Source organism: Anomalospiza imberbis, chromosome 26, assembly GCF_031753505.1.
Source record: "Anomalospiza imberbis isolate Cuckoo-Finch-1a 21T00152 chromosome 26, ASM3175350v1, whole genome shotgun sequence".
In the NCBI taxonomy this organism is placed as follows: domain Eukaryota; kingdom Metazoa; phylum Chordata; class Aves; order Passeriformes; family Viduidae; genus Anomalospiza; species Anomalospiza imberbis.
In genome coordinates this window covers 1577128-1604147 of record NC_089706.1, presented here as the reverse complement: position 1 = coordinate 1604147, position 27020 = coordinate 1577128, and the positions used below count along the sequence as shown (strand labels likewise).

Genomic DNA, 27020 nt, shown 5'->3' with positions numbered 1-27020 from the left:
AGGATGGACCCTGAGCAGAGCATCTGGTGAGGGGCTGCTCCAGGAGGAAGGATCTGAGAGTCCTTTCTCATCCCTCATATCTGCCCATTCCACTCCCCCCTGCCCTGAGATCCCAGATGAAGGACACGCGTGTGGGAAGGAATCAGATGTGCTGTGGGGTCTGGATAATGCCCGTCATGGTGCTGCAGAGGGGTCTGAGCCCTGGCTGCCCCATGAACCAGAGTCCCAGGGTGGTTGCAGTGTTGGTCTCTAAAACAGCGACCTGTGGGTTGAGGCAGCCCATGTCCCATTTCTTGTTTCTGCTCGACTCTCCTCTCCTCCTGCCCTCTCCATGCAAATCCCTCGTTGCCTTCAGCAGAGTATCCTCTTTTGTACAAACATGCTCCAGGGTGAGGTGGGAGTTTTCCTGATGACTTGCCATGTGTCAGCCAAGGGACAGCAGAGGAAGCATCCAGGTGGGATGTGCTGGCAGGTTCCCTCCATGCCCTGCTGAGCTGGTGCAAGTGTTGCCTTGTGTGTGGTGTGATGGGCATGTCCTGGCATTTAGCTGTGAGCAGGACAAGGTGAGCTAGGCATTTACTTTGAATTCTCAGATCTCTGGCAGCAGCAGAGCACTCTGGTGTGCAATGAGAGAGAGCTCAGGGTGTGATTTGTGCACTCCCTGCATGTGATTCAGCCCTCCTTGACAGTGTCAAGGCTAATGCTGTGTTACTGAATTGGGATGAGCTTTATTGCTGGTGGAGGTGGAGAAAGCCACCTCCTGATGTGCCAGTGGGGCTGGAATGACTTTAGTGTTGTTCTTTGTCAGAGAGATTAAAGAGAAATTTTGTCAGGATCGTTTAGAAAAACTGTCTTCCATACTGGGGGAGAAGGGATGAGAAACCCACTCTGCTGTGAAAGTGAAGCTCCTGAGGGCAGTTCTGTGGCCCCAGTGAGGCAGAGGCTGGTGCTGAATCCTCGCTTGGCAGAGCTCTGTGCTGTCCTCAGCCCCCACCTCTAAACAAGGGCGATCACTGCCTTCAGAGGATGTGGCTTTGACATCACTGATTGGGAAATCCTGATGTGATTGATGCTCCAGTACAAGGGACTCGGGTTGTATTTTTGGATCGCACACTTGTGACCTCCTCTGGATGTACCTTGATCCTGTAGGGAACACCCTCCACACTCAGGCCACACTCAGCTTTTGAGGCAGGGAGTTCATGTTCTTTTTTCATCTCTCCTGGGCAGCTGCAGCTGTCGTGTCAGACCTGGAAGGATGTGCTGCACTGGGGGTTCACTCTCAGCACAGCACTCACAGGTTACTGCCGAGCTGCGTGGCCTGGTAGGGGCTGGTGATGCTGGTTTATTGCTGGTTTATTGCTGGTTTATTGCTGGTTTGTTTCTGGTCCCCAGCTGCCTCACAAGTTGTCCCATGTCAAGGGCAGCAATACAAAACAGGGCTTTTCATTGGAGTGGGAGGAGCAGCTACGCCTGGGTAATGTCAAGGAGGGTATGTGGGTGCAAATAGCATCATGTTCACAACATCTTTGTTTAATGTTTTAGTCCAGTTAGTCTGCATAACTGTCTAAAAATAGGACATATGTCCTCCAAATCCTCTAGTTCAAAGCCTCATAAGCCATTTTTTCCAGCATTGGTCTCTTCCTTCTCTTTTGAGTCTGAAATTCATACAAGGCAAAGTTATCAGGAAAACCAAGAAGAGTGAATGAACTCTGTTGGATCCTTAAGTTTCAGCCACCCAAGAGGAAGTTCATTAAAGTTGCAGGAACTTTCTGGCAGCCTCTTGAAGGTGGATTAAGCAAGCTGAGTAAACAAGCAGCCTTGTGGCCACCGTAGTCCTTTTTCTAGCATCAACTTTGTGCATTGTCATAAGAGCTCAGGGTCATCAGCCTCTGGCTGCAGCTGACTTAAAGCAAAGGTGACATCCATGGTGAGGGGATGGGGCTGTCTCTGCTGGGACACCCCAGGGTTTGCTCTACCTCCTGGTCTTGGGACAGATGCTGCTTGTGGCAGGGGCCCCTTGGAGTCACCCTGGCCCAGGGTTTCAGCGTGCAAAAGAGGGAGTGTGCGTTTAAATTTCAGAGCTGCTGCTGGACCCAGCCCAGTGCTCCCAGCGGCATAAATATCTGGCCTTCAGCACAGCCGTGGAAACTTGCTGTCTGTCCTCCTGCAGCTTGCTCCAGGTCTTGGCCGTCCGTGCTGACATGGTGACCGAGCGGTGGCTTTCGGCGGCAGGCAGACAGGGACAGCTGCTCCGCAGAGGTAACCCTTCCCCTTTGCACGCGGGCCACCGACCCAGGCACTTAGCAGTGTTTCTAAAATCTTGGGGTAGGGAAGAGCAGTTTACTTCCAGCAAGTTTGCCTTTGTCCATGAGCTTAAACTTTCTTAAATTTAATTTTAAATTTAAACTCCGTGCCTTATTTTTGTTCGGTTTCTGAATATGATCTTACGGATTACTTCAGGAATACACTGTGAGGATCACAGTCTAATCCTGTTCCCCTCAGCTGGCTCTTGCTGTCAAAGCATAGTGACCTAACATTTCATTATTTCACTGATGTTTATGATTGAAATTGGCTCTTGTAGATGAGGGAGGGCACATGAGATCCAGGGCTGCACGTGGGTCGCCAATCACCCAACAATCCCACACACGACCCGGCAGTGGTGCTGCTGCTGTCGGTGTCAGACAGAGCCGAGCAGGTCGTGGCAGAGGCAGGACAGGGGTTTGGAGGAGGTGGTCAGCAGGGCCATGGGTGGGCACTGTCCTGCCTGCAGACCTCTGAAGTGATTCTTGGAACCAGCAGTGCCGTGGCTGTCTGCATGTGGCTGTGGGTGTGTGTTTGCCTCAACACAGGTCTGAGGTGTTGAGCAGTTGTGGGTTCTGTGTCAGATTGGTGCAATGGTTACGCCATCTCTGTTCTGCTATTCAAGACACAGACTTCCAAGGATCTTCACAGTGTGTGGAGAGGATTTTATAATGAGCCCCATGAGGCTTTGCTGATCAGAAGAGCATTGTTGTACAGAATTGTTTTCTGGTGTTGATAGGCTCTGTCTTTCTTGCATGAAGCCTTTTGAAAAATATGTATTTTTGTACAGTACATCTTGTTGCCCTTTGGGACTATTTTGTCTGTGGCTATTGAATTATGGACTGGAAATCTGCAAATGTTCTTGGAGACTGAAGGATTGGCAGAACAAGAGACTCTTGGGCTCCTCTGAACAACAGAACCTGACATACAAATGATGTTTTAATTGGGTGAGAAGATGTTACAGTGTTTATGCCTGAAAGGTTATTTGCTGTCAGAGCCCAGCCTGGCTTGCCCTGACAATGACATTTTAGATGTCAGGGGTTTTGTGGTTTGTACTGACTCTTTTGCTTAGAGCAGGAACAATGTGATGACTACAGATTCGTCGGGCTGTGTTGCTGCTTCTCATCAGGTGCTGCAGAGTAATCTCTGCTTTTTCCAGAAGTCTCTCTGTTCAGAGATGTGCTGCAGCAGTCATTTTGGAGACTCTGGGAAAGTCTGGACAAGCAGAAGTGATTTCCATAGTAAGGACAAGTAAGATTTTTCTGTAGAACTAGTTTTATTTTTTTGTTAATTACTCTGAAATGTGCTTGCCTTGGCAGAATGCCTGGGAAATTACTTTACCAAAGCAGGGTTTAGAGTGGAACAATTGATGCCAGTATGAATCCTTTTGGTCAAGGAGATTGTGAAGTGCATCTTCCCCAAAATATTGGGGAACGTCATTTTGGGATGACGTTCACTGGAGCCCTGCTTGACTGCAGGAAGGGTTCAGAGCAGAACTGACTCAAGATGTATCTTAGTTTCATTATGACTTCTTGAAATGCTTTAATATTCACTGTTTCAGTCGCAGTGTCTGGAAAATGTCTGTGTTCTCCAAGGCTTAGCCAAGAGCTTGTGAACATCTGGGATCGTTTTGGTCAGGTCTATTTGGCTTTGCAAAGGACTCTGAAATGCATGTGAATGTTGGGGTGCTTTCCTGGGGACCTCACAGACAGGCTCTGCTCCAAGTTTTGAGTTTTGGGGAGTCTGTGGTTTACAGGGGAACCCTGTTCATGGAGAAGGAAGCGGCAGGATGAAAGCACAAGCCAGAAGCACAAGTGTTCCTTCTGGTGCTGGGTCAAGCCAGAACCCACCGCTGCTGGGGCTGGGGCATAGCCACAGCCTGGTAACCCCCATGTTATCCAAAGCTGTTGCCATCAGGCTGCATTTCCTGATTTGCCCTGGTCTGGGAACTGGAACTTGAAATAGCAAAAACCAGAACATGCATGCTCACCCCTTAACAGATATGTGGGTTGGAGACAGGGAATGGTTTTGTGATTTGAAAGGGCAGATGAGCTGATAGGGAAGCATTTCTTTGATGGGCTGTTAAGACAGACTTTACTGCGAAACACATGCCTATCTCATTAGGACAGGCTTTGTCAGGCCTTTTCTGGCAGAGGTTGTGTGAGATGGCTTCAAAATAAGCAATGCTTTGTGCAGTCATCTTGTTGACGGGAGCCTAAGCTCAAATCCCTGTCCTGCCTGACTTGTTACAAGTATTTTTCAGTGGAACTCTTGATTTCATCATAATGCAATCTGGAATATTTCTAAAAATGTCCAAACCAGCTTTTCACCTTAAAGTTGTTTATATGGGTTCTGCTAGAGGCGTTGGCTCTTGAAAGCTGTTAACCCCATGAGGGCTGATGGTCAGAGACCCGCATCTCTGAAAATATCCGTGGGTTGGTTCTCATGTCCATGGGGTAGAACTTGTATTGTGGAACTTAGGGTCATGGGGCTCTCTGGAAAAGGGTTGTTGGTGAGCATGAACTTGAGAAGCCTGCTGAGCTGCCAGCAGCTGGCTGTGTCAGGAAGCAGTAGCTGTTGGCTGGCTGTGAGCTCTGTGGCTCACCCTGTACCCCCAAGACGGTGCCAAAGGCACGAGGATGTTATGAAAGGTGCAAATGCTTTGCTCAAGCGTTTTGTTTTCTGGGGGCTGAGGCAGAAATCCAAATGGTCGGAGCACACTGTGAGTCTTGGCAGGATCACACTGACACAGTGGCTGCTCCTTTCCCTGCTGAAAAGGCAGGGGAATCTCTGTTGTCCAGGCAGCTATGTGAATGTGGCCAAAAATAGTAAGGAAACATCATTCCCATCTAGTTCCTGAGAGGGTGTTGTACTAGTTTGTGTGGAAAAGCTATTCTGGTGTTCTCTGGGGGTTTTCTTCTGGGGATGTGTGCAGTCAGACTGGGACCCTTCTGTTTTCCTGCTCCGTGGCTAAAGGGGAGCTGCAGCAGGCACAGCAATCTGCTCGATCCGTCTTGCTGCGCATGTCCTGGCCCTGCTGAATCATCAGAACTTGTGCCTGGGCACAATTGCTCTCTGTCAGCTGTGTCCTGGGATCAGAGCAGCATGGCTGGTGCCCAGGATATTTTGCTAAAGTCTACAAAACCAAGTATCACTTTTCTGGGAGTCCAAGTGTAAACATAACAAAACTTCCAGGCTGATGGATTTATTTTTTTTCCTGGTTAGTCCATGGGATCTAAAATCTGTTGCTACAAAGAGGAGGAGGCTCACTATTGGTTTTGTGGGCATTTTTCTGCACCTGGGAGCACTGGTAACGTAGCAATAAAACCTAGGGGCCTTCTGGATGTTTGGCTCCAGACAGAAGGCTGCATGCGTGTGTGTGATCCTAAGTGACTCATCGGCCCACTGCTGCTTTTCTGCCCCCGTTGCTTTTCTGGGGAGCTGATTGCCCCTTCTAAAGCATGGGTGGCACTTGCTGGTGTCCCAGTGACCCTGAGACTTTGGGGAAATCTAAGCTAGGTGCTGGTGTGCGCAGCACTGCCAAACTTGGCCTCACTGACCACCAGCAGCGCTCCCGTTCACAGCCACAGCTTGTTCCACTCACCACTTTCCTGCAGTTCCATTTCAGTGCTGCTCTGAGTCTGTGCCCACTGTTTGCCTTGGGAAGTGGTGTTGCTGTTTCTGTGAGATCCTCCCTTACCAGCCCTGTTCTATAATTACTGATGTTCCTGAAACTGGATCCTTCCACGTGTCCTGCTCAGGTTCAGGAGGACAAGGGGTCCCTAAGCAAACGGACTGCCTTGGAGTACAGCCAAGAGGACTTCAGCAGTTTGGGAAAGCGACATCTTACAGTGGTTCATTGAGTGCTGAGCCCCCCTTTAGCCTCCTCACCTTTGGGATGCTAAAGGAGAGGGGAATAATACCAGACAGCTTCTCTGGCGTGTAAGTGCCAGGTTTGCAGTTTGATCCCAAAGCATTGCCACAGTTTCACAGCCATCTCTGCAGTGCCCTGGGCTGTGGGGGGATGATCCTCTCTCCTTGCCAGACTTAATGATCTTCTCAAATAGCAGCACTTCTGTGCCATTTCAAGCACTGAGAAGCCCCAGTGGTGTCACCTTTCCAGTACCTGCTTGTTTCCTGGCTGCTGTCCTTGTTCCAATGGGCCAGACCCACGTGCCCTCCTGGCCATAGATACTTTGGGCTGTCCTAAGTTGACCGCTAAACAAAAATACCAGTCAGCAGTTGGCAGAATGAGATGTGCCAGTTTACTTCCTGAAAGTCATCCTGGAAATGCCTTGTACAGGAATGTACAATGGGAGAAGATGGTCACAAGCAGTGCAGGGAGCTGACCTGGGACTGGGCAGGCCCCAGACCTGCGAGTGTGACTGCAAACAGGTGTCAAAATCTATAACACAGGAATAAACAATGACACTTGGCACTGATCTATTGCTCTGCACTTCCAAAACATGCCATCTCCATGAGCTAATGCAGCCAGGGAATGATCAGGAAGGAAGCACTGTAAAAATCCTGGGCTTGTTTCTTTGCGATGGGTTTTGGTTTTGGTTGGGTTTCTTTTTATGGTTAAGGAAATGGAAGTAGGGGACCTGACCAGGTTTGCTGAAGGTCATGGAGCAGCACTTCAATTATGAGCGAAGAACTATGCAGCTCTTCCCTGCCTGCCCTGCTGCTGCCCTTCAGCCATGGAGCCTGATGAGGGCAGGGAGTCCCTCTGCTGAGAAGCTGTTGAGGGATGATTTCTCAGTCTTCCCATAACTGCCATCTCAAGTTTTGGAGCACATCTCATGCAGGCTTTCTGCTGGAGCCAGGGATGGCTGCAACTCCTGGAGAAGAGCAGCCTGGCAGACCCTGCTTTGTGCACGGCTGAGAGTTCAGTGCCCAAAGTCTGCTGTTTTTCTGTGTCTGCAATACCTCTTACACTCTGAACAAAGCCAGCAGCAAGTTCCTTTTGGAGCAAAATGTCATGACCTGGTTTTGGGGACAGCATCAATCATGGTACAAAAAGAGAAGAATCCAGCAAGTTTTGTAACCTTTTTAATGAGCTGGGGATTTTACCCCGCTCAGTGCCCAGGAAGTGGGTGAGTTAAAACGTGCAATAGATATGTGATTCATTTTGGCAAGCCAGGCTGCTCAAGGCAGCTGAGGGAATCTCCTGCACCATGTGTCACAAGTCCCACAGTAATTAGCAGCAGCTAATGGTCATGGCAGCTCTGGCAGCACCCCTCTGCTTAATGAGCCCAGCTCACTCTTGGGGAAGCACAGGTGGTCCACACTGAGCAGCCGTGGAGAGAGAATCACAGGACTGGGCTACGGGGCATGGTACAGCATCTAAGCAAATGCTTCAAGGGGAAAAATCTGGCCCAGAACATCCACCCTGGTCAGTGCTGTGTGGGAGGGCTCTTCCTTGCTAGCTGTAGTAGTTTATTTTTGTGTGTAGCCTGCCTTGAGGCCAAGACTTTGAGTAAGGAAGGAAACACTCAGCTAAGTGCTGCTGAGATCTCATTGGCTAATAGGGGGGTATGCTGATCTTCCAGGAGCAAACATAAACATGTTTTCAGTGTTTGTGTCTCCTGTTTTATACTGTCAGTTACCTTTCCTGTATTGCAGCATCTGCTTAGCTCTTATTTGGCTTTTATTAGTAGTAGCTGACGTGTAGGAGGAGGAACAGAAACTGGTACTTGATCAGCAGATCTTGGAAGCAGTGACACAACCTGAGGAAGTCTGCAAAAGGTGGTGAACTAGCAGCAATCACATCTCCTTTATGGATTCAGGTCAGTTTTCAGCTGTGGATTCAAAATGTGCTGCACATCACAGTGCTGACTTCTCATCTCACCCTTTCTGTTTCTTTTGGCTGTGAATTTGGTGAACTTTCTTGTCCAGAGGAATAAACACAAGCAAGGAGTGTTTCCATGATACATTTGTTTTCCTTTGTGACCTCTTTTATAGTACAGTTGTACTGAACAACTGCTTTGAGCAGATCAACTCTGTGACTTGACTCTTGGGAGGTTTGGACCTTTCTTTGGTGCTTTGCTTTGCCTGGAAACTCTGAGCTTGGCTCCAGGGTCTACGTGCTAATCAGCAGGATTGGCTGCCAGGGGAACTGCCAGACTACAGGGACACGAGCTGTTGGTTGTCATGGTCTGGAGGCTTGGATCTTGGTCAGCTCTGGAGAAGTACTACCTTCTTGCAGGGAATCCACACTGAAGATTTATCTCATTTTAACTTTTATTCCTGTTTTTTTCCTGTTCTGGTTGTGCCACGTCTCTCTCCCTGTTCCCACTGATGGTTTGGCGTAGATGCCAGCTTCTAGGAAAGACAAACCTGTTGCCCAAGCTGTTTGCAGCCAGCAGGCATCAGCCCAAGCCCAGAGCCAGCAAACAAACCCTCCCTGCAGTGGCTGCAGAGGAAGCTGCTGGCTCAGCCAGGGTTACCAAAGCTCCTTGGAACAGGCATTGAGGCAAGGGCACAGCAAGTCATGAGATGCTTGCGCTCTTGCTCATTCCCGTCCTGTGGGAAGAGGAAAGGAAACAGCTTTGCTAGATTCTCTGGATATGCTTAGGAAGAAATTCACAGTCTCCATCCTTGTTTCCATCAGTGTCCTGTGACAGCTGCCAAATGGAAAAAGGGGTGGGTGTCTAGGGCAGGCAGGAATCTCTACCCATCTTCATGCAGCTTGAAGCTTGTGTGCTGTGCTCTGGCACAGGACTCAGCCAAGAGGAGGAGACCAAGTTATCCCTTCTCCTGCTCTGGCAACTTGGCCACTGGTTGTGGAGGCACCAAATGGCTGGAGAGGACCTGGGGTGGAGATGGGTCCTTTGGCTGTCCTTTGTCATCCCAGTGCTGTCCCACAAAGATTCTGGGCTGCGATGCTGGCAGGGCAGGTCCCTCCTTGTGCTCAGACAGAGAGAGTTTGGACAAACCTCTGGAGAGCTCGAGCTTTCCAGGCCCCCCTGTTCCCACTGAAGAGCTCCTGCTGGGGGCTCTGCTCCTCAAAGGGGTGCACAGGCCTGGCCGTGCCTGGCCTTTTACCCAGGGCTGCCTTGGCCTTTCGTCTGCCAGAGGCAGGGCCTGCAGCCTCCTGTGTCAGATCAATCAGTTTTTCCAGTCCTCTCCCTCTATCTCAGTTGTTTAGAAAAAGGGAAGGGCTAAGGGAGAGGCAGGTGTGCAAAGAGCTCCCACAGCTCCCCTCTGCCCAGGGCCCTGAGCCCTTGGCCTGCAAGGAGATGTACAAACAATAAAATAATCTGGTAAAAGCTTTTCTCTGTCTGGCTCTCCAGCCACTCCCAAAGGGTGGGATTCACATCCATATCCTATGTAATGCCTTTCTGCACGTGAGGCCCATGGAGCTGTCTGTCTACGTCTCATTCTCTGCTTTCCCCCTCCTCACACCCATCCAAGACTGACTCCAAGCACAGTTTTGGAGTTGTTTTTTTGGGTTTTGAGGAGCAAACTGCATTCCAAAAACTCACTGCTGCCCTGGGAGCACATGGCCCTGAGTAGAGCCAGCAGATGGAGGACAGCATGTCAGGGATGTGCCCACATTATTCCAGCATGTCCCATGAGACATTTGGGGCAAAGCAGAGAGCTCTGTCTGCAGTGGGTTTAAAGCAAGGGGCTTGTGCTGGATGCCAGGGACAAAGAGAATCTAATGAGCTGCTCATTAAGCTGCTGCGGGATGGATTTTCCACTGTAGATGAGCTTCTCCTGCCACAAGCCTCCCCCACTAACTGCTCTCCCAGGCAAAAGTGTTTCCCTGATGTTTGTGTGATCATTTATATATAACCTTGAAAACAGTAAAGTTCATTACCCTCCATCTCTAATGAATAAGTTTTCCTGCCTGTCTGCCATGTCCCACCGCGTGGGATGTGTGAGCAGAGGCCAAGGATAACACAGCCCTTCAATGGTCCCTCAGTGCTCATGTGGAGGCACGGGAAGGGAGCATCCCACTGCCTGCTCCTGCTGCCAAGGAGCACAGGGCAGTGTGCTCACTGTTGCCACTAATATACCTCACCTGGAAGCAAAGCCACCTGTCCTGCAGTCTGAATTCCCAGTGTGGAGGGGAAAAATAAAGCCCCCCCAGCCACAGGAGACCCAGGCTCTGGTACAGCACCAGGTCCAGGGGTGACTTGTGCCCTGGCTTTGTGATGTGTTTGTGTTCACCCTCCCACCTGCAGGTTTTGTTCTCTCCCTGAGCTGCTTCCTTGCTCTTTCAGGGAGCACTGACCTTGATGTCTTTCCAGCAATCCAAGGAGCTGGCTGCAGCTCAAACCCAAAGTGCCAGGTGTGAGGGTCTGCTCTGGGAGGGCAAACAAATCCAGGGAGTCCTGAGTCACTGCTGCCCTCCCCCAGCAAGCCCTGAGTTGTGCTGTGGGCTTGGGCATGGGGCACAGACCATCCCAGAGCTTGGGGTTGCCCTTATACAAGGCCCCTGCAATATCCTGCATTAGTTCAATTTGGGTCTGCAAATTGAGGCTCTCTTGGTTGAACCTGGATTTCAGTGGCTTTCCTGATGGGTATTTCTCCACTTAAAAATAACTCTCTTAAGGAAGTGGATGGAACTTTACATAAGATGGGCTTGGGATATTAATTATTCAAGGAAGAGTCAAGTTTAAGAATCAAGATCCTGCATGGCTGGGAGGGAGGTGGGATTGTGGGCTCTTTGGGATGGAGTAAGGCAAACAAGGAGCGGAAGTGTGTGGGGGAGGATGGGGCCGTTCCTCCCACAGGAAACCCGGGATTAAGACACTGGTTGGATTGTGTGGCTGTTGGGATTGCACTGCTGGACCCCGTGGCTGAGCACGGCCGGCAGCTGCGCAGAGCAACAGCAACACGTTCAAGCCTGCTCTTGGCAGAGGAGCCAAGTGGAAACAAACACAGAGGCTGTAACAGGCAGCACTCTGACGGGAAGGAGCGCGAGTGCAGGGCCGACAGGAAGCCATCAGTCTTGTATTTGGCTTGCACGGGCCAGGGACTTTTAGCCACTGCCCGCTGCTGCACTGAGCCCTGCTCCCCCAGTATCTTCCACACACAGGCACAGCATGCCCTGATCAGCTGCTGCTCCCAATCCAGGCTCTGCCATGGCTGGGCAGGGACAGAGGGTGAAGCCAGCCCTACTTTGATCCTTCTGGAGGTGTTGGCTCTATCAGACCCGGCCCTGGCTGCATCACATAGGTCACTATCAGCTCTGGGGGACGTTATCTGGGGCAGCATTTCTGCTATGGGACTTGTAAGCTGGGGACCCCTGATCCCTGGGTGGCATCTGGGCTGATTTGTGATCTGCTAGGCTTTAAAAACAATTCTGTGAGCTTTTGCTTCCTTGAGTCCTACAGAATGTTTATTCCACAGTGCAAAGGGATCTTTAAATGGGCCCTGCTCTGCATGTCTCACTGGCCGAGGAGCAAGCACAGAGCAGGACTGGTGTGGTTGGTGACACTGGCCTGCTGCTGAGCTGCTCCGTGCAGGCACTCAGTGGCCTCTCTCCTTGTCCTGCAGGCTAGCAGGAACAGCCTGGTGGGGTCCATCTTGGATAGACGCGGATGATGCCAGAGCTATGACAGGGATTGCAGTCTTGGCACTGAGGGGTGATCAATTATGGAACAACTACAGGAGGAAGTACCTGAGGTCAAGGAAGAGGAAGAGGAAGAGGCAGTGATGGTGGCAAGTGGAGCCTCAGACCCAACTGGAGGACCAGACAGCTCGCTGCCTTCAAGCAGCTACACAGGTGAGTGGAGCCACAGGAGCTCATCCTGTGGAGCATCCAGATGCCCAGAGCCCCCAGACAGCATGCTCAGCTGCAAGGGCAGAGGATCTGTCCCTGACTGGACTTCAGCTTACTTGAACATTTCACATTTATTTGTGAAATAATGCTCCAAGTTATGGAGAGGCTTATTTCCTCCTCCGAGGTCACTGCACATTCATTGGCAATGGGTTGTGGGGTGGAAATTAAAAGGACAGGCAGGTAACATTGTGCTTCAGAGCAAGGGGCCTCTCAGGGTGCTTGGGAGTGCGTCCTTGGACACTTTTTGGGATCCTCAGAGCAAAGTGATTGTAGGAGGTGGGAGAGAAGGTTTGTGGCTGCAGAAGAGCCTCCTCCAGAGCCCTTGATGTTCCAGCTGGGATGTCCTGTGCCAGCAGCCAGCCAACAAGGGATTATAAAATCTGCTGGTTGGAGTTTCATTGCCAGGACATGAATGCCAGAGGGAAGAAAGGAGCATTGATGTGGAGTCTGAGCTGCTGGGGCATTCTTGACTCTGTTTATGGCATTTGCCTGCAGCTAATGCCAGATTCCAGATGTGATACCAGGGGCAGGCAGGACAGGGCTGGAAATCCCTCCTCAGCCCCACGGCTGGAGGAGCTGGGCCTGTGGCTGTGACATGGAAGGACGTGTCCCTGTGTGCATTCGCAGACCTGTCACAGAGCTCCTCTCCCTCGCTGTCGGACCAGCTGCAGATGGGCTGCGAGGAGGCGGCGCTGGGAGCACTGAACGTGGAGTGCAGGGTCTGCGGAGACAAAGCCTCGGGCTTCCACTACGGCGTGCATGCCTGCGAGGGCTGCAAGGTGAGTCCCAGGGACAGCTGGGTTCTGCAGCACCAAGCAGGGCTTAGATCCCAGCGACTGGGATCACACAAGCCTCCTCACACAAGCAGATTTGCAGCAAAACAGGGATTTGGGATTGATTGTAGAAAACACAACCTGTCTAGAATGGGGCAAGCATAGGCAGGCAGCAAATGCTGGCTTGGGAAGGGGGCTGAGACCTGTATGGCCCAAACCTTGCATTGTTGTGCTTTGCTGTGTAAGGCAAATCCATCTGTCCCCACAGGGACCCTGAGTTTGCTTTTAAAAATAGTTTCTGTGCTGCAGATCAGCAGTGAGCTGTGTATTTATCTCTGTGGGATCACTGGCTGCAGCTTGGATGTTCCTCTGGAATTCTTTCCCCTGCAGCAGATACAGCAGGGTTGCGTTAGCAGCCCAGGTCCTGCCAGACATTCCTGCAGGCTGGGGTTGGCTCATGGCTTGTTCCTCCATCCCTCTCTGTGGGCTGCTGGCACAGTCACAGCACCAGGCATGGGGTGCCACCACACCTCTTCCTCTGCAGCCCCTTTCTGCCACCACATGAACTTTCCTTGGCATAGAGACTCTGCTTGTATCTCAGAGACCCAGGGCTTCCTCTCCTGAACCTCCCTGAAGCTGCTGGGGATAACAAACCAGTCTGGTCCCAAACCATAGGCCCTGCTGCTCCATGTCCCCTTGCTCCCTGCCTGCAGGGTTTCTTCCGCCGGACGATCCGCATGAAGCTGGAGTACGAGAAGTGTGAGAGGAGCTGCAAGATTCAGAAGAAGAACAGAAACAAATGCCAGTACTGCCGCTTCCAGAAATGCCTCTCGCTGGGCATGTCACACAATGGTGAGTGTCACTGCTGCCCACAGGCCTGGCCAGCTGGGTGACACAGGGCCAGCTGCCCTCCTGTGAAGGGTGCCCATGGCCTGCTATGCTTTAGCCCATGGCTCTTCTTGCTAGGGGATCATTCAAATCCAGTGCTTCAAGCATTTGACTCCTCTTCCCCTTTTTCTGTATAAGAAGGGGCTGTTCATTCCCACCATGCAGTGCAGCTGCTGGCATGTGGTTGTCCCTTATGGACTGGCCCCAAGGGAACTGGACACACGAGTCGTTCTTCTGTGCTGGGACTTTCAGAGTTCAGGTGTAAGAATCTCGGACCCAGACAAGCAAAGGTGTTTCTGTGGGAAGCAGGGTTTGAGCAAGAGCCCCGAGGAATGGGATGGGATTCTGGTGTGAGGAAGCAGCAGTGGCTGTTTCATGAAGGTGTTAGTGCTGAAGGAACTGCAGCCTAGAGAAGCATTGTGTTGTGTAGCTGCAGGTGTTCTCCAGCAGACGTGTCTGTCTGTAGTGGCAGAACAAACTGCTGCCTCTCTGGATGCATCTCCTGGCATTCCCCTGCTCTCCTGACCCCCAGTTTTGTTCCCCAGCAATCCGCTTTGGGCGCATGCCAGAGGCAGAGAAGAGGAAGCTGGTGGCAGGGCTGACAGCAAGCGAGATCAGCTGCCAGAACCCACAGGTGGCTGACCTGAAAGCTTTCTCCAAGCACATCTACAACGCCTACCTGAAGAATTTCAACATGACCAAAAAGAAGGCAAGAGGTATCCTGACCGGCAAGGCCAGCAGCACCCCAGTAAGTTCCCTCCCAGGACAGGTGGGGTTGGCCATGGCCAGCACGGGGGACTGTTCTCTGGGAGATGTGCATCTCCCTGCTGCCATAGCTGTTCCACATGCACCATTCTCACCTGCAGCCAGGTGGGCTCTGCATGTCCTGCCCCTTGCTGGGAAAAATCCCATTGCTCTGCACACTTGTGCTGTGGTGGGTGGGTGCAGATTAGCTGGGCACTGTCAGCCCCAGAGGCAGGGCACAGCACAGGGACAGGCAGACAAACATGACTGTCCTGAGCAGAGTTGGCACCTCAAGTCCCCGCAGCAGACTCCTAACTTGCTTCTTGTTCAAGCAGCCTTTTGTGATCCATGACATGGACACCTTGTGGCAGGCAGAGAAGGGGCTGGTGTGGAAGCAGCTGGTGAACGGCATCCCCCCCTACAAGGAGATCGGGGTGCACGTCTTCTACCGCTGCCAGTGCACCACGGTGGAGACCGTGCGGGAGCTCACCGAGTTCGCCAAGAGCATCCCCAGCTTCATAGGCCTCTACCTGAACGACCAAGTGACTCTGCTCAAGTACGGGGTGCACGAGGCCATCTTCGCCATGCTGGCCTCCATCATGAACAAAGATGGGCTGCTGGTGGCCAACGGGAATGGCTTTGTGACCCGCGAGTTCCTGCGCAGCCTGCGCAAGCCCTTCAATGAGATCATGGAGCCCAAATTTGAGTTTGCTGTGAAGTTCAACGCGCTGGAGCTGGATGACAGTGACCTGTCCCTGTTTGTGGCTGCCATCATCTTGTGTGGAGGTGAGCGGGTGCCCTCGGCCGTGCTGGGGTCAGGAAGAGTCCTCCCTACTTAGAGGTGGTTCAGAGGGGCCTTGGGGAGCTGAGCTGCAGCTGGGCTTGAGGTCAGACAGGGATGTGTCAGGGGCATGAGAGAAGAACTGAACACTTTCAAAACCAAAGCTTCTCTGTGGAGGGGATGCCTGGCAAGCTTGGACCAGCAGCAAGGAATGTAGAAGTGGCATCTCCTTTCTCATGTGGTGCTGTGGGATACATTGTCCAAGGGCACACGTTTCCCCTTTCTAGCTGTTGAGGTTGAAGTCACGGTGGGTGGGTCACAGTCCCCGGCTCCCTTTCCCCAGGAGCAGCGTGTGCTTTGGAGGGCTGCACCATGACCCTGCAGCTACCATGCTTCCTCTCCCACAGACCGCCCTGGCCTGATGAATGTGAAGCAGGTGGAGGAGATCCAAGACAACATCCTGCGAGCGCTGGAGTTCCACCTGCAGTCCAACCACCCGGATGCCCAGTACCTCTTCCCCAAGCTGCTGCAGAAGATGGCTGACCTGCGACAGCTGGTGACAGAGCACGCCCAGCTGGTGCAGAAGATCAAGAAGACAGAGACAGAGACATCTCTGCACCCACTTCTACAGGAGATCTACAAGGACATGTACTAAGGACCTGTTATTTATGAGAATGAAGCCATGGATTCCCATCAAGACTTTTTGTACAGAAACAAAGAAAACCCTTCCCAGTGTCTTCCATTTCTCCTACTGGAAACTCTTTTCTATGTGACCCTGACATACGGTACGTAGGGCAAGATGCCATCAGGATTTGCAGGTGCCTCCTGCTCAGCCAGGGTTTCCGTTAACACACACTAACAAATCTGCAAAGCTGCTGTTCCCATTCCTGTGGCCCAGCTCCAGCTGCTCCCGGAGTGGAGCGGCCGCCCAGTTAACATGGCTCAGGCAGCGAGGTCACTGTGGCACCTTGGGTCCCCAGGGTGGGGAGCCCTGGTCCTTAGGAGGGCCAAGGGGGTGCAGGGGCCAGCAGGGCTGACAGCAGCACTTACAGGTGTCTGTATTCTTTTGTCCGTGTGCACTCCAAGGATGTGGTCCTGAGCCATGAAGTCTGGGACAGTGTGATGAAAGGATGTTTCTCTCTTTCCCAAAGAAAAGCTCTGGAGTATTTGAATACGGCTACGTAGGGCTGTCCCAGGGGAGACCCTCAGCTGCAGCCCCCACCGTGCTCTGCAGCGTGTTCCTGTCTCCCAGTGGGACTGTGTGAACTCTGCCTTCCTGGGCGCTGTGTGGGAGCCTTTGCTCCTGGCACCCTCGTTCCACAGGGAACATGTCCCTTGGCACCTCAGTAGGAGAGAGGCTGGGACGGGGAAGGAGGAGTGAAAGGATTTGACTCCTTAAAATTCACCTTCAGAGCAGAGGCACGGAATCCGTGGCTTCCGCAGGCTGCTCTGTGTAGACGTGAGTTACAAAAAGGTGTGTGGAGGGTCAGAGGCCTTGAGCTGGTCAGGGTTTGGTGTCCTGCCTCAGTTTCCCCTCTGTGAAAGGGACCTGGATTGTCACATGCTGTCTGCTTGGAGCAGGAGCACAAGGATCTGTGAGTGCATTGGTTGCAGAGAGCTTTGCAGCTGTAAATGCCAAGGATTTATAAACAGGGAAGGGGGGTGGTTGGGATGCTCACAATGAGCAGGAGCTTCCCGGTGAGCGTGGCTGTGTCAGGGAAGCTGCCAGTCCACCTCTGCCACTGTTCCCAAGAGTGGGAGCAGCTCCAGGCTTAGAGGTCTGCCTGATCCCAGCACCATTCTGGGACTTTACCTCACAACTTCTCAGAGCTGTAGTGAAACACCACGGTGCTGCCTGGGCCAGGCCAGGCCCCTGCTGTGGGGCTGTGTCCCCTGGGCTTTGGGCGGGGGGAGGATGGACCTGGGAAGGGCTCAGTTTCCCTTTCAGGATAATGGTGTCTCACCTAAGAAGCGACACTTCCCTGTGTGCAGCTCCTAGTCCCCTGTGTCCTGAGCAGCCTTATTAAAATACTGATATTCCCTAGGAGGGGTTGTGGGAGCAAATTATTTGGTTTTATTTTACTTTCCTCTTCTTCAGGGTAGCAGATTTCCCTGGTGCAATAATTCCTTTAAAACCCAAAGGGGAAGAGCACTGGGCTTTCCCTCCCCATCACAGGGCTGGTCGGTCGCAAACCTCCCCCTGCTGCCACACTCCTCAGTTTGCCGTGCCTCAGTTTCCCTGCCCAGCCCTCCCCTCCCTACCTCGCAGGGGTGTTGGGGGATTACCGTTTCTGAAGCACTTTGAAGCCCTCTGGGGGAAGGCACTGGAGACATGCGTGTGCTGGTTAGAGCCCGGGGATTTGTCCTTCCCAAAATCCCGGTGGTGTCCCCACCTCGGTCGCAATGCAGGACTCGTGCCCATCACCTGGGAAACTTTTTGCTCTTCCTTCCTCGACAGTATAACAACCCTCAAACTGAAATGTATATTTTTGCTAGAAGTACAAACCTCCAAGTGTTTTTAATAATATAAATAGTGTCCACAAACTGACTTGACTTTAAATAAATCTGAACTAAATATTTAAGAACCTTTTAGCGTCCAGCCTGTCTTTGTGGGCTTTCTCTCAGCACCTGGGGGCAGCTGTCCATGGGAGGATTTCCAGCAGAGGCGATGGGATTCGCTGTGATTTCCAGGGATTTGCCATGATTCCTGCGTTTCTGTAATTCCCAGATCTCGTACCTGCTGTGGTTTTCTTACCTGCAAACCTAAACCCGCAGAAAGAGCCAGTGCGGAGCAGGATCCCAGCCTCAGCTGGATGCTTCCTGCCCCAAGTGCTGCGGGTGGAGCTGGAAACGAGCCGAAAACACCGCGAGGAGGGGAACAATGAGGGCACTCATGTGCTGGCGCCTGGGCTGTCCTTGGCTGTGGTGAAACACCTGAGAATTTGCAAGGAGAAGCTGAAGATCAGCCAGGCTCCCCTGTGCCCGGCTTGAGTGCTCTGGGGGAAGCACGGCTCCCTGCCTCTCCCGTGCAGCTGGGGGCACATGGAGCCCTGGTGCTGCTGGGCAGGGGTCCCAGGGGACCTGGCTGGGGACCCAGTGTGGTTACCCCAACAGGCAGCATTACATTATCCAGCCGCTCCCAGTGTGATGGGGGAAAGAACTGAGGAAGAAGGGAAATCCACAGGCTGAGTTAAAGACAGCTTAGTAGGACTGAGAAGGAAGGGGGAGTAGTAATGGTAAAAGAATTAGAATATACAGAATTTAGCGATGCGCGCCGGAGGGGTGCCCCCGTGCAAGGCTCCTCGCTGCAAAGTCCTTGACTCAGTGTAAACAGTGCTCAGCAGCCGGCTGCTATCAGCCAGCCCGGGCTGTCCTCCGCCCCAAACACGTGTCCCCGGCTACTAGGGGAGAATTATCCCAGCCGGACCTGGGACTCGCTGAGGCCATAAATAGCCCTGGGAGGTGGCCCAGCCCTCTTCGCTGCTGGGGAAGAGATGGAGGTAGGCTCGGTGATGGCATCTGGGCCGTTAAGGGCCGAGGCAAGCTCTCTGAGACCCCTGTGCAGGTAAAGGCTTGAGGATGGGGTGGTTGGGAGCAGCTTTTGGGGGAGATAGGCTGGAGATGGGGCCCCTCGCTGTGGGGGTAGGGAGCGGTTCGGGATGGCCTTGATCCACCCTCCCCATTTCCCCATCCCCCCTCCGGAGCTGGGTGTCGGCGGCAGCACTCCAGCCAGGCCCCCCTTCCTGCCAGCCCCAAGCCAAGGCTCCTGCCCTTCTCCCTGCCCCAGCCCTCGGTACCGCCGCTCCCCCAGGAGAGCCCCCAGACAGTCCCACTCCTGGGCTTCCTTTGCTTGGCAATTAGCAGGAGATTAGGCTGGATGGGGCTGGGAGGACCCTGGATCCCCCCGGCTCTGCCTTTGCCAAGGGCTCCCGAGCCCAGACACCAGCCGGGGGGGGCTTCCAAAATACGTCCCCACCCAAACAAAGCTGGTACCCGGGGGAAGCTAGGGCAGGGCTGGAGCAGGGTCTGACTCCATCCACACGGCTCCCCTGGCTAACAGGAATTTTGCCCGTGGATCCTGTCGGTGGGGCCAGAGCTGCCGCTTCTCACATGACAGGGAATCAGCCCGGATTTGCAGGTACTTCCAGCGTGGGTTTTGCCGTTATGGAGAGCAGTGCAGGTAAGGAAGGGCTGTGATGCCATGAGGATGGGCTGGCAGCCCAGAAGGAGTCATGCTGAACTGATGGGACCCCTCTGCCTCTGTCCCTGGGCTCCTCCAGCTACCAGCACATCCAGCAGCAGCCAGCACCAGTAGGGACCCAATATGGTCTGATGCCTCGCTGCCACTGGGGCCAGGAACCTGGCACTGAGCCCACAGCCATGGACCGGGACCAGGGGGGAGCCCAGCGCGCCACGGCCCGCAGCATGACGTGTGTGGCCTTCAAGTTCCCCAAAGTAGAGGTAGAAGTGGAAGAGAAAGACAAGAAGAACATCCCAGCACTTGGTAACATCCCCCGTGGGGCCATCAGTGGAGAGTTTGTCCCCACAAAAGCTCGGAGTGCCTCAGGTAGGTGCTAGGCTGCCCAGGGGACCAGTGGGGTGACACTGGGGTGGTTATGGTGAAGTTGCCTGTGCATGTTTCTGCCTATGACCAAGCCTGGGTCAAGCTGGGCTGTGGAGAGCTCTCCAGTGTGGGGACTGTCACTGCTGAAGCTGCATGCTCTGAGCAGCCCACCCAGCTCACTGAGCTTCTCCCCTCTAAGAACTCTCCTCCTGCAGGCTTCCAGCCACAAGGGCCAGCACTGGATCCAGACTCCTCTGATCCCAAGGAGGCAGTTTTGGAGACGGCAACATGGACTGACCCTGCAAAGGTAGGTTTGGGGTCTCCTGTGGCCGGGTGTTCCCTGTCACCCTGTGGTGTTCCCCGAGGCCAGGGCAGGGACAGAACCAGGGGGTTACCATGCTGTGCTGCTCTGCTTGCAGGTCCCTGCAGAGCCAGGTGCTGCGGCAGCCCTGGTCACCACCGCAGCGCTGAGAGCCCAGAGTGAGGCTGTAGTGTGTGGCATCTGCATGGACAGGGTGTATGAGAAGCCACTGCCAGAGGAGCGGCTCTTCGGGATCCTCCCGAACTGCAGCCACGCGTACTGCGTGGGGTGCATCCGCAAGTGGCGGCGCAGCCGGAACTTCCAGAGCGCCGTCATAAAGTGAGTGGGATGGGGACGTGGCAGGGTGGTCACCCTTCCCCCTTCTGTGCCCTGAAATGCTTCCTCTGTTCTGGTGGCATGGCTTTGGGATTGGCGTGACTTTCCTTTGGGAACAGGCGCTTCGGAGCGGTGATGGGTATGGGGGTGCTGGGTGAGGCCGGGGCAGCAGAACCGCCCCGTGTGGGTGCTGAGCCCATGCTCCCTGCTCCCTTCTTGGGACACCCAACTGCACCCGTCACCCTCATCCAGGGCCTGCCCAGAGTGCCGGATCACCTCCAATTACTACATCCCCCACAAATACTGGATCTCAGATGTGGGTGAGAAGGAGAAGCTCATCAGAGCCTTCAAGGCACGGACAGGGTGAGTGCGTGGCACTGCTGCGGGTGGCAGGGCTGTGCTGCTCTGGGAGCTACACTCACAACTATGCTTGGAATCCCACAGGAAAATCAGGTGCAAATTCTTCCTCCGTGGCCACTGCCCTTTCAGATCAGAGTGCATCTACCTGCATGAGCTGCCTGCCAACTGGCTGCGGCGGCACAGACAGCAGCAGCTGAGGATGCCCGCTGTAAGTGGGGGGGCACATCCCGGGGCTGGGCTGGGCGCCGGGAGTGTGGCTCATCCTCCCTCCTCTGCTCCAGGTGTTCATCCCTTCTTCCTCGGATAGCTCTGACGAGGAGGATGAGGAGCTCTGCACGCTCGAGTGGGCTCTTACCCTGGCCATGCTGGAGACAGAATTTCCCCACTCCAGTTATGGCCACGAGATGCTTCTCATTGACTTCAGCGATTCCGACTGAGTCGTGGGGGCCACGCTGGGCCTGGGTGCTGGTGGTGGCCTGAACACGTCCCTGGGAGGCAGAAGTGTCTGAAATGTCTGCTCTGACTCCTGCCGTTGTTTGGGGATGGCTCCTGCCGTGGAGGTGTTGCAGGGATGGGGTGGGATGGGGAAGCAGTCTGTCTGGCATTTATGGGTGCACCGGGGGAGACTCAGGGCAGAGCCCCACCGCTCTTGCCGTGGTGCCCACTCTGCGCCCGTGGGAGACCCACGGGTGGGGTGGGCTGGGTGCTGGGAGCCAGCGGCGGGGCGGGGGGGGTCTGACATCCACGGGCCGGGCCGGGCAGCAGGGGGGCACTGTTTTAAACTCATTTTAGCCAAATCCGGGAATAACGAAATAAAACTGGTTGTGTAACGCTACGCTTCCTGTTGCCTGTGATCTGCGGGCTGGGGGATCCACCCTCGCGGGGGGGGAGGCGGTGTTTGGGTTGGAATTTAAGGGATTTTTGCATCATGAGCTCGTTTGCCGCGCGGTCGATTTGCGTTTCCCGGGGGCGGGGCCGGAAGCGGCGCCTTGGGGCAGCGGGCGGGGACGCGGGACGGCCCCGAATGAGCGTGCGGGGACAGCGGGGACAGCCCCGAGTGAGTGTGCGGGGACAGCCCCGAGTGAGTGTGCGGGGACAGCCCCGAGTGAGTGTGCGGGGACAGCGGGGACAGCGGCGAGTGAGCGTGCGGGGACAGCCGGGACAGCCCCGAGTGAGCGTGCGGGGACAGCGGGGACAGCCCCGAGTGAGTGTGCGGGGACAGCGGGGACAGCCCCGAGTGAGCGTGCGGGGACAGCGGGGACAGCCCCGAATGAGTGTGCGGGGACAGCGGCGAGTGAGCGTGCGGGGACAGCGGGGACAGCGGGGACAGCGGCGAGTGAGCGTGCGGGGACAGCGGGGACAGCGGGGACAGCGGCGAGTGAGCGTGCGGGGACAGCGGGGACAGCCCCGAGTGAGCGTGCGGGGACAGCCGGGACAGCGGCGAGTGAGCGTGCGGGGACAGCCGCGAGTGAGCGTGCGGGGACAGCCCCGAGTGAGCGTGCGGGGACAGCCGCGAGTGTGCCCGGGACTGGCCCGGGGGCGGGCGGCGGTGCCTGGGGCACGGCGCTGACCGGGGCAGTGCTTGGGGGGCCCCAGCGGGACGGGGGGAGCCCCACCAGCAGCGCCCCCCGGGAGGGCAGCGGCGCTGAGCTGGGGATGCGGGGGCTGCCGGCGGAGCGGTGTTGGAGGGCACGGAGGGACTCCCGGTGCTCCCGCCCGGCTGCGGCCGCGGCGATGCTCCCGCATCCTCGGGTGGGGAGGGCGGGTAAAAGCAGCCGCCCAGGTTGATGCCGGGGCCGGCGCCGAGCACGGCCAGGCAGGTCGTGATCGTCCCGTGCCTCCCGAGTGGGACCCGTGTCCGGTTCTCGCCGGTGTGACCGCGTCCGGATGTGACCCGTGTGCGGTTCTTCCCTTTGCGTGTCATCCGTGTCCGGCTGTGTCCCTTGTCCGGCTGTCCCCCGTGTGTGTGACCGTGTCCAGCTGTCCCCCGTGTGTGCTCCGTGTCCGGCTGTGCCCCGTGTCCGGCTGTCCCCCGTGTGTGTGACCGTGTCCGGTGTCCCCGTGTCTCACAGGCGGCTGTGCAGCCCCCTCCACAGCGATGGAGCCCCGGTGCCCGCCCTGGCTGCAGACCTGCCCCCGGCCGTGCCGCCTCCTGCTGCACGCTCTGTCCTCCGGGCCCGCCGGGGCGATGGCCGCGCTGCGGGTGCTGCAGCGGGGCCAGCCCCACCAGGGACCGGGGCAGGCGTTCCCCTGGCAGGCTCTCACCGCAGCCCTGTGCGCCGAGGAGCCCTGGCTGGAGGGGCCAAAGGACAGCCTGGCTGTGTGAGTTGGATAAGTTTCTAAAACCGGGTGTTTTGCAGGAGTTTTGGGTGTCGGGTATGCAATTTGGGAGAGCACATCTGCTTCCCCTGGTGCGCTGGACCATACATGAAGCTGAGATCATAGCAGTGACCCACTGGTGTCCCAGCTTGTGTCTGCTGTGGGACTCTGCTCGATGGGACAGATTGGGTTCAGGACAGAGGAATTTGCTCTGACCAGTCACCTCTCCTTTTCCAGCAAGCCACGGCTGCTGCTGCTGCCCGTTTTGTGCCAGAGAAACCTCTTCTCCCTGCTCCTTGTGGTGCAGGATGCAGTGCCACGGGACTGCCTTGACCGGCTGCTCCAGGCCTTGGAGCAAGATTCCCATGTGGATCCCTGGGTGCAGACGCTGGGGGATCTGCTCCGGCGGGGACTGAGGGCAGAGGAGGGCTCCCCATGTCCCACCGCCCTGTCTTCTGCGTGCCAGCAGCAGCTTAGGGGCCTGTGCCAGAAAATTGCCCAGAAGAAACCAGAGGGGCAAAGGAAAATGAACTGGTGCTTCAGCAAGCAGCCTGACTCTGTGCCTCAAGGTGGGAAGCATAAGAAAGTGTCGGAGGAGAGCCTGGAGTTGGACAAGGAGAGAGAGGGGAAGAGGTTGTTGCTGGAGGAGGTGGCATTTGAGCCCCTGGGGCCCCAGGAATGTGGAGATGTGGCAGGGGTGGAAGAGGAGGTGCCTGAGGAGCCTTCAGGGGACATATCTGCTCAGAGCACAGATAAGGCTGCTCAGGACAGCTCCCAGCAGGATGCAGCTGGGGAGCTCAGGAAGATTTCCCAGACAGAGCTGGCAGCGGAGGTCCAGTCCTTTGTCCAGGTACTGTGTAGGGTTTGCTGTCCCCTTCCAGCCAGTGAGCCTTTACAGCCTGATTCCCATTCCTTCATCTCATTTCCCTCATTTTCCAGATGCATGGACAGGGGCTGAAAATGCTGCTGCTGCAGGAGTCCAGTGTAAGTGGTTGCTTCTGTCTCTGTCCTGGAGCTGATGCTCTAAACAGGCTCGTGCCAGGGCCTCAGGAGGGGTGGAAAAGGAGGTGGATTTGACAGAGCCAGCTGGATGGGGATAAAAAGCCCTGTTGGTACCTCCTCTGGGCTTGGGATACCAACACCTGCCTGCACCTTGCAGGTGTGAGGGGCTGCCTGTGGGCCCAGTGCTGACAGACATGGGGGGAAGGGAGAAGCCCTGGAGCTGCATTTCGTGGGTTGGGTTATTTGGTGCTGCATTTTGTGAGTTGGTTTATTTGGTGCTGCATTTCATGGGTTGGGTTATTTGGTGCTGCATTTCATGGGTTGGGTTATTTGGTGCTGCATTTCATGGGTTGGGTTATTTGGTGCTGCATTTCCTGGGTTGGGTTATTTGGTGCTGCATTCTGTGAGTTGGTTTATTTGGTGCTGTGTTTCGTGGGTTGGGTTATTTGGTGCTGCATTTCATGAGTTGGTTTATTTGGTGCTGCATTTCATGGGTTGGGTTATTTGGTGCTGCATTTCATGGGTTGGGTTATTTGGTGCTGCATTTCATGGGTTGGTTTATTTGGTGCTGTGTTTTGTGGGTTGATTTATTTGGTGCTGTGTTTCGTGGGTTGGTTTATTTGGTGCTGCATTTCCTGGGTTGGGTTATTTGGTGCTGCATTCTGTGAGTTGGTTTATTTGGTGCTGTGTTTCGTGGGTTGGTTTATTTGGTGCTGTGTTTCGTGGGTTGGTTTATTTGGTGCTGTGTTTCGTGGGTTGGGTTATTTGGTGCTGCATTCTGTGGGTTGGTTTATTTGGTGCTGTGTTTCGTGGGTTGGTTTATTTGGTGCTGTGTTTCGTGGGTTGGGTTATTTGGTGCTATTGTGTTTCGTGGTTTGGTTTATTTGGTGCTTTACTCAGGACAGTGTTTCTCTCCAGCACTCCGAGCTGCGCACGCCCCCCAAGCTGAGCATCCTGAACAGCTGCTCCCCCAGCCAGGTGAGCCCCAGCATCCCTGCTGCAGCTGCTGCAGGGGCCTGCTGCTGTCCCTAATGTCCCATCCCCTCTGCCACCCCCAGCTCGAGGGGCTGTGCTCCTTCCTCCAGCTCTCCACGTGCCCGGAGCCCTTCCTGGTGCGTTTCTGCAGCTGGCTGCTGGCTCTGAGCCCTGACCTCAGCTACAGCAGCGCAGCCATCCTGGCAGAGCAGCTCTTCCTCAGGCGAGTACGTGCCAGGGCAGCTTTCCTGCTCCCCGTTCCCCTCTCCACTGTCCCCACCTCCTGCCTTTTCTGTCCCCAGGTCCTGTCCCTCACCCAGCCGCCTTCCCGACACCTCATGGCTGCCCTGACTTCGTTTTGCTCCAAGTATTCCCATCCCTTCTGCCGCGTGCTGGTGGCTGCGGTGCTGCAGGGGCCAGGGGAAGGTGTGCTGGGCTGGTGGGAGGTGTGGCTGCTTCTGGGAGCTGCAGAGGGGCCCCAGCTGCAGAGTGCTGTTCCCTAGGTGGCATTTGTCATGTGTTAGGAACCATGGAGGCCTGGGGCTGGTTTTTTCAGGGCAGGTGAACACCTGGGGGTTGGGATGGGAGATGGGTTTACAGATGCCCGAGATGGAGTGGGAGGGCTGGCTAGGCTGGCTTCTGGCTTACTTTTTCCCAAAGGACAGTCCCCATACCTCCATGACTGTGGGGCTCCTGGCAGCTCCTAATGCTCAGGTCAGTGCTGCTGTGAGGACAGGGTGAACCCCTGCCACAGTGGCATCCCCTTTTTCCAGAGACTGGTGCTGTTCAAACCTTTGCTGCAGCTGGGCAAAGGAAGCAGAACTATCCTGAGCAGTGGAAGGGGGCACTCCATAGTTTCTGCCTGTCCTGACTGGGACACACTCTTGTGAAGAGCACATCCCCATGGATTTGGCAGCCTCTGGAGGCTCTCCCCTGCTGCTTTGCCCTTGCAGGTGCTGAGCAGACCAAGCTGATGTGTGAGCTCGTGGAGGAGTGCCTGGAGCCACACTCTGTGCAGCTGGTGCTGAGGTGAGGGGTCACAGGATGGGTCTACCTGGATGGGTCCAGCTGGCTCCAGCCATCTGGGAGCACCAGCAAGGCCACGGAGCAGCACCTTTCCTGTTCACTGTCCTTCCAGCCAAGTCCTGGAGGTGCCTTTGTCAGAGAAACTCCTGCCAGTTCTGCAGGCCGTGCTGGGGCGGCAGGTGAGGAGCCCACCTTGTCCCATGGGTTTCCTTGATGACTCCAGCAGTGCTGGAGCAAGGACCCACTCTCCTGCCTGCTCCTGGGTCTTTTCCAGGAGGTGCTGCCCCCCGAGCTCTTGGATCTCCTGGTCCTGACCCTGTGCCAGCAGGCCCCAGCCTTCGCCACGTCGCTCGCCTTCGCCAAGCTGGTGACGGCCGTGCTCACGGTGTATCAGAGCCAGGTGAGCCCGGCCAGGCTCAGCTCCTGCAGCTCCTGGGGCCCGGCCCAGAGGTCCCAGGTGAGCTCCTGGCAGGGCAGGGCCCTGAGCTGGTGCTGCCTCCACCCCAGGTCAGCCCAGCTCACCGGAGCAGTCTGGCTGCTGTCCTGGAGCGCAGCACTGCAGCACTGAAGAAATCGCTGCAGGCGGTGCTGGAAGGGGCCAGGTGAGGTGGGGACAGGGGTCCCTGTCATGGGGGATGGCAGGTTCTGCACCCTGGGCTGCCCCAGGGTGGGGAACCAGAAGGCGCCACGCCTGCTGTGCCAGAGCTGTGCAGTGGTGGGCATGGCAGTGGCTTTCCTCTTCTTGATTTTTGTCTTTCCTCAGGTGACCGCCAAAAGGAATCCTGAGGGGGCAGCTTCCTTGCATGGGGGACACTCATTGCGCAGCAGCAGCCACAGCCCCTCCTCACTGGGTG

General features: G+C 55.3%; 3 protein-coding genes across 9 annotated transcripts; all 3 read left to right on the top strand.

Moving 5' to 3' along the window:
- Window positions 1-237: 237 nt before the first annotated feature.
- PPARD (peroxisome proliferator activated receptor delta) lies at window positions 238-16154 on the top strand. Of its 6 annotated transcripts, XM_068173384.1 has the most exons (9): window positions 239-455; window positions 2171-2259; window positions 7959-8090; window positions 11812-12040; window positions 12725-12876; window positions 13584-13722; window positions 14304-14506; window positions 14835-15288; window positions 15691-16154. In XM_068173384.1, the coding sequence occupies exons 4-9, from the start codon at window positions 11911-11913 to the stop codon at window positions 15936-15938; spliced, it is 1326 nt and encodes a 441-aa protein (XP_068029485.1). In that variant the 5' UTR covers window positions 239-455; window positions 2171-2259; window positions 7959-8090; window positions 11812-11910; the 3' UTR covers window positions 15939-16154. The 6 variants fall into 6 exon arrangements, with proteins under 6 accessions (XP_068029489.1, XP_068029486.1, XP_068029485.1 ...); XM_068173388.1 differs by lacking the exon at window positions 7959-8090 and having other exon boundaries at window positions 238-455; window positions 11926-12040; XM_068173383.1 differs by lacking the exon at window positions 7959-8090.
- Window positions 16155-18665: 2511 nt separating this feature from the next.
- On the top strand, window positions 18666-21322 carry LOC137462601 (probable E3 ubiquitin-protein ligase makorin-1). The gene is made up of 8 exons (XM_068173142.1): window positions 18666-18848; window positions 19344-19463; window positions 19564-19850; window positions 20063-20154; window positions 20267-20487; window positions 20737-20847; window positions 20929-21052; window positions 21126-21322. Exons 1-8 carry the CDS (start codon window positions 18778-18780, stop codon window positions 21279-21281), a joined length of 1182 nt encoding a protein of 393 aa, XP_068029243.1. The 5' UTR covers window positions 18666-18777; the 3' UTR covers window positions 21282-21322.
- A 1581-nt stretch (window positions 21323-22903) lies between these two features.
- FANCE (FA complementation group E) lies at window positions 22904-27020 on the top strand. 2 transcript variants are annotated; one of them, XM_068173540.1, is made up of 11 exons: window positions 22904-23166; window positions 23401-24013; window positions 24103-24147; window positions 25084-25143; window positions 25224-25367; window positions 25443-25566; window positions 26094-26169; window positions 26279-26345; window positions 26441-26566; window positions 26674-26768; window positions 26930-27020. In XM_068173540.1, the coding sequence occupies exons 1-11, from the start codon at window positions 22943-22945 to the stop codon at window positions 26931-26933; spliced, it is 1578 nt and encodes a 525-aa protein (XP_068029641.1). In that variant the 5' UTR covers window positions 22904-22942; the 3' UTR covers window positions 26934-27020. The 2 variants fall into 2 exon arrangements, with proteins under 2 accessions (XP_068029641.1, XP_068029642.1); XM_068173541.1 differs by lacking the exon at window positions 24103-24147.

What these genes read in the sequence shown, in the direction of transcription:
- PPARD (XM_068173385.1), top strand. Translation starts at nt 11,911, where the DNA reads ATGGAACAACTACAGGAGGAAGTACCTGAGGTCAAGGAAGAGGAAGAG. An exon ending in ATGCCTGCGAGGGCTGCAAG is followed by an intron (nt 12,877 to 13,583) that starts GTGAGTCCCAGG and finishes CCCTGCCTGCAG; the next exon opens with GGTTTCTTCCGCCGGACGAT. An exon ending in TGCCATCATCTTGTGTGGAG is followed by an intron (nt 15,289 to 15,690) that starts GTGAGCGGGTGC and finishes CCTCTCCCACAG; the next exon opens with ACCGCCCTGGCCTGATGAAT.
- LOC137462601 (XM_068173142.1), top strand. Translation starts at nt 18,778, where the DNA reads ATGGAGGTAGGCTCGGTGATGGCATCTGGGCCGTTAAGGGCCGAGGCA. An exon ending in CGTTATGGAGAGCAGTGCAG is followed by an intron (nt 19,464 to 19,563) that starts GTAAGGAAGGGC and finishes GGGCTCCTCCAG; the next exon opens with CTACCAGCACATCCAGCAGC. An exon ending in TTCCAGAGCGCCGTCATAAA is followed by an intron (nt 20,488 to 20,736) that starts GTGAGTGGGATG and finishes ACCCTCATCCAG; the next exon opens with GGCCTGCCCAGAGTGCCGGA.
- FANCE (XM_068173540.1), top strand. Translation starts at nt 22,943, where the DNA reads ATGGAGCCCCGGTGCCCGCCCTGGCTGCAGACCTGCCCCCGGCCGTGC. An exon ending in AGGTCCAGTCCTTTGTCCAG is followed by an intron (nt 24,014 to 24,102) that starts GTACTGTGTAGG and finishes CTCATTTTCCAG; the next exon opens with ATGCATGGACAGGGGCTGAA. An exon ending in TGCTGCTGCAGGAGTCCAGT is followed by an intron (nt 24,148 to 25,083) that starts GTAAGTGGTTGC and finishes GTTTCTCTCCAG; the next exon opens with CACTCCGAGCTGCGCACGCC.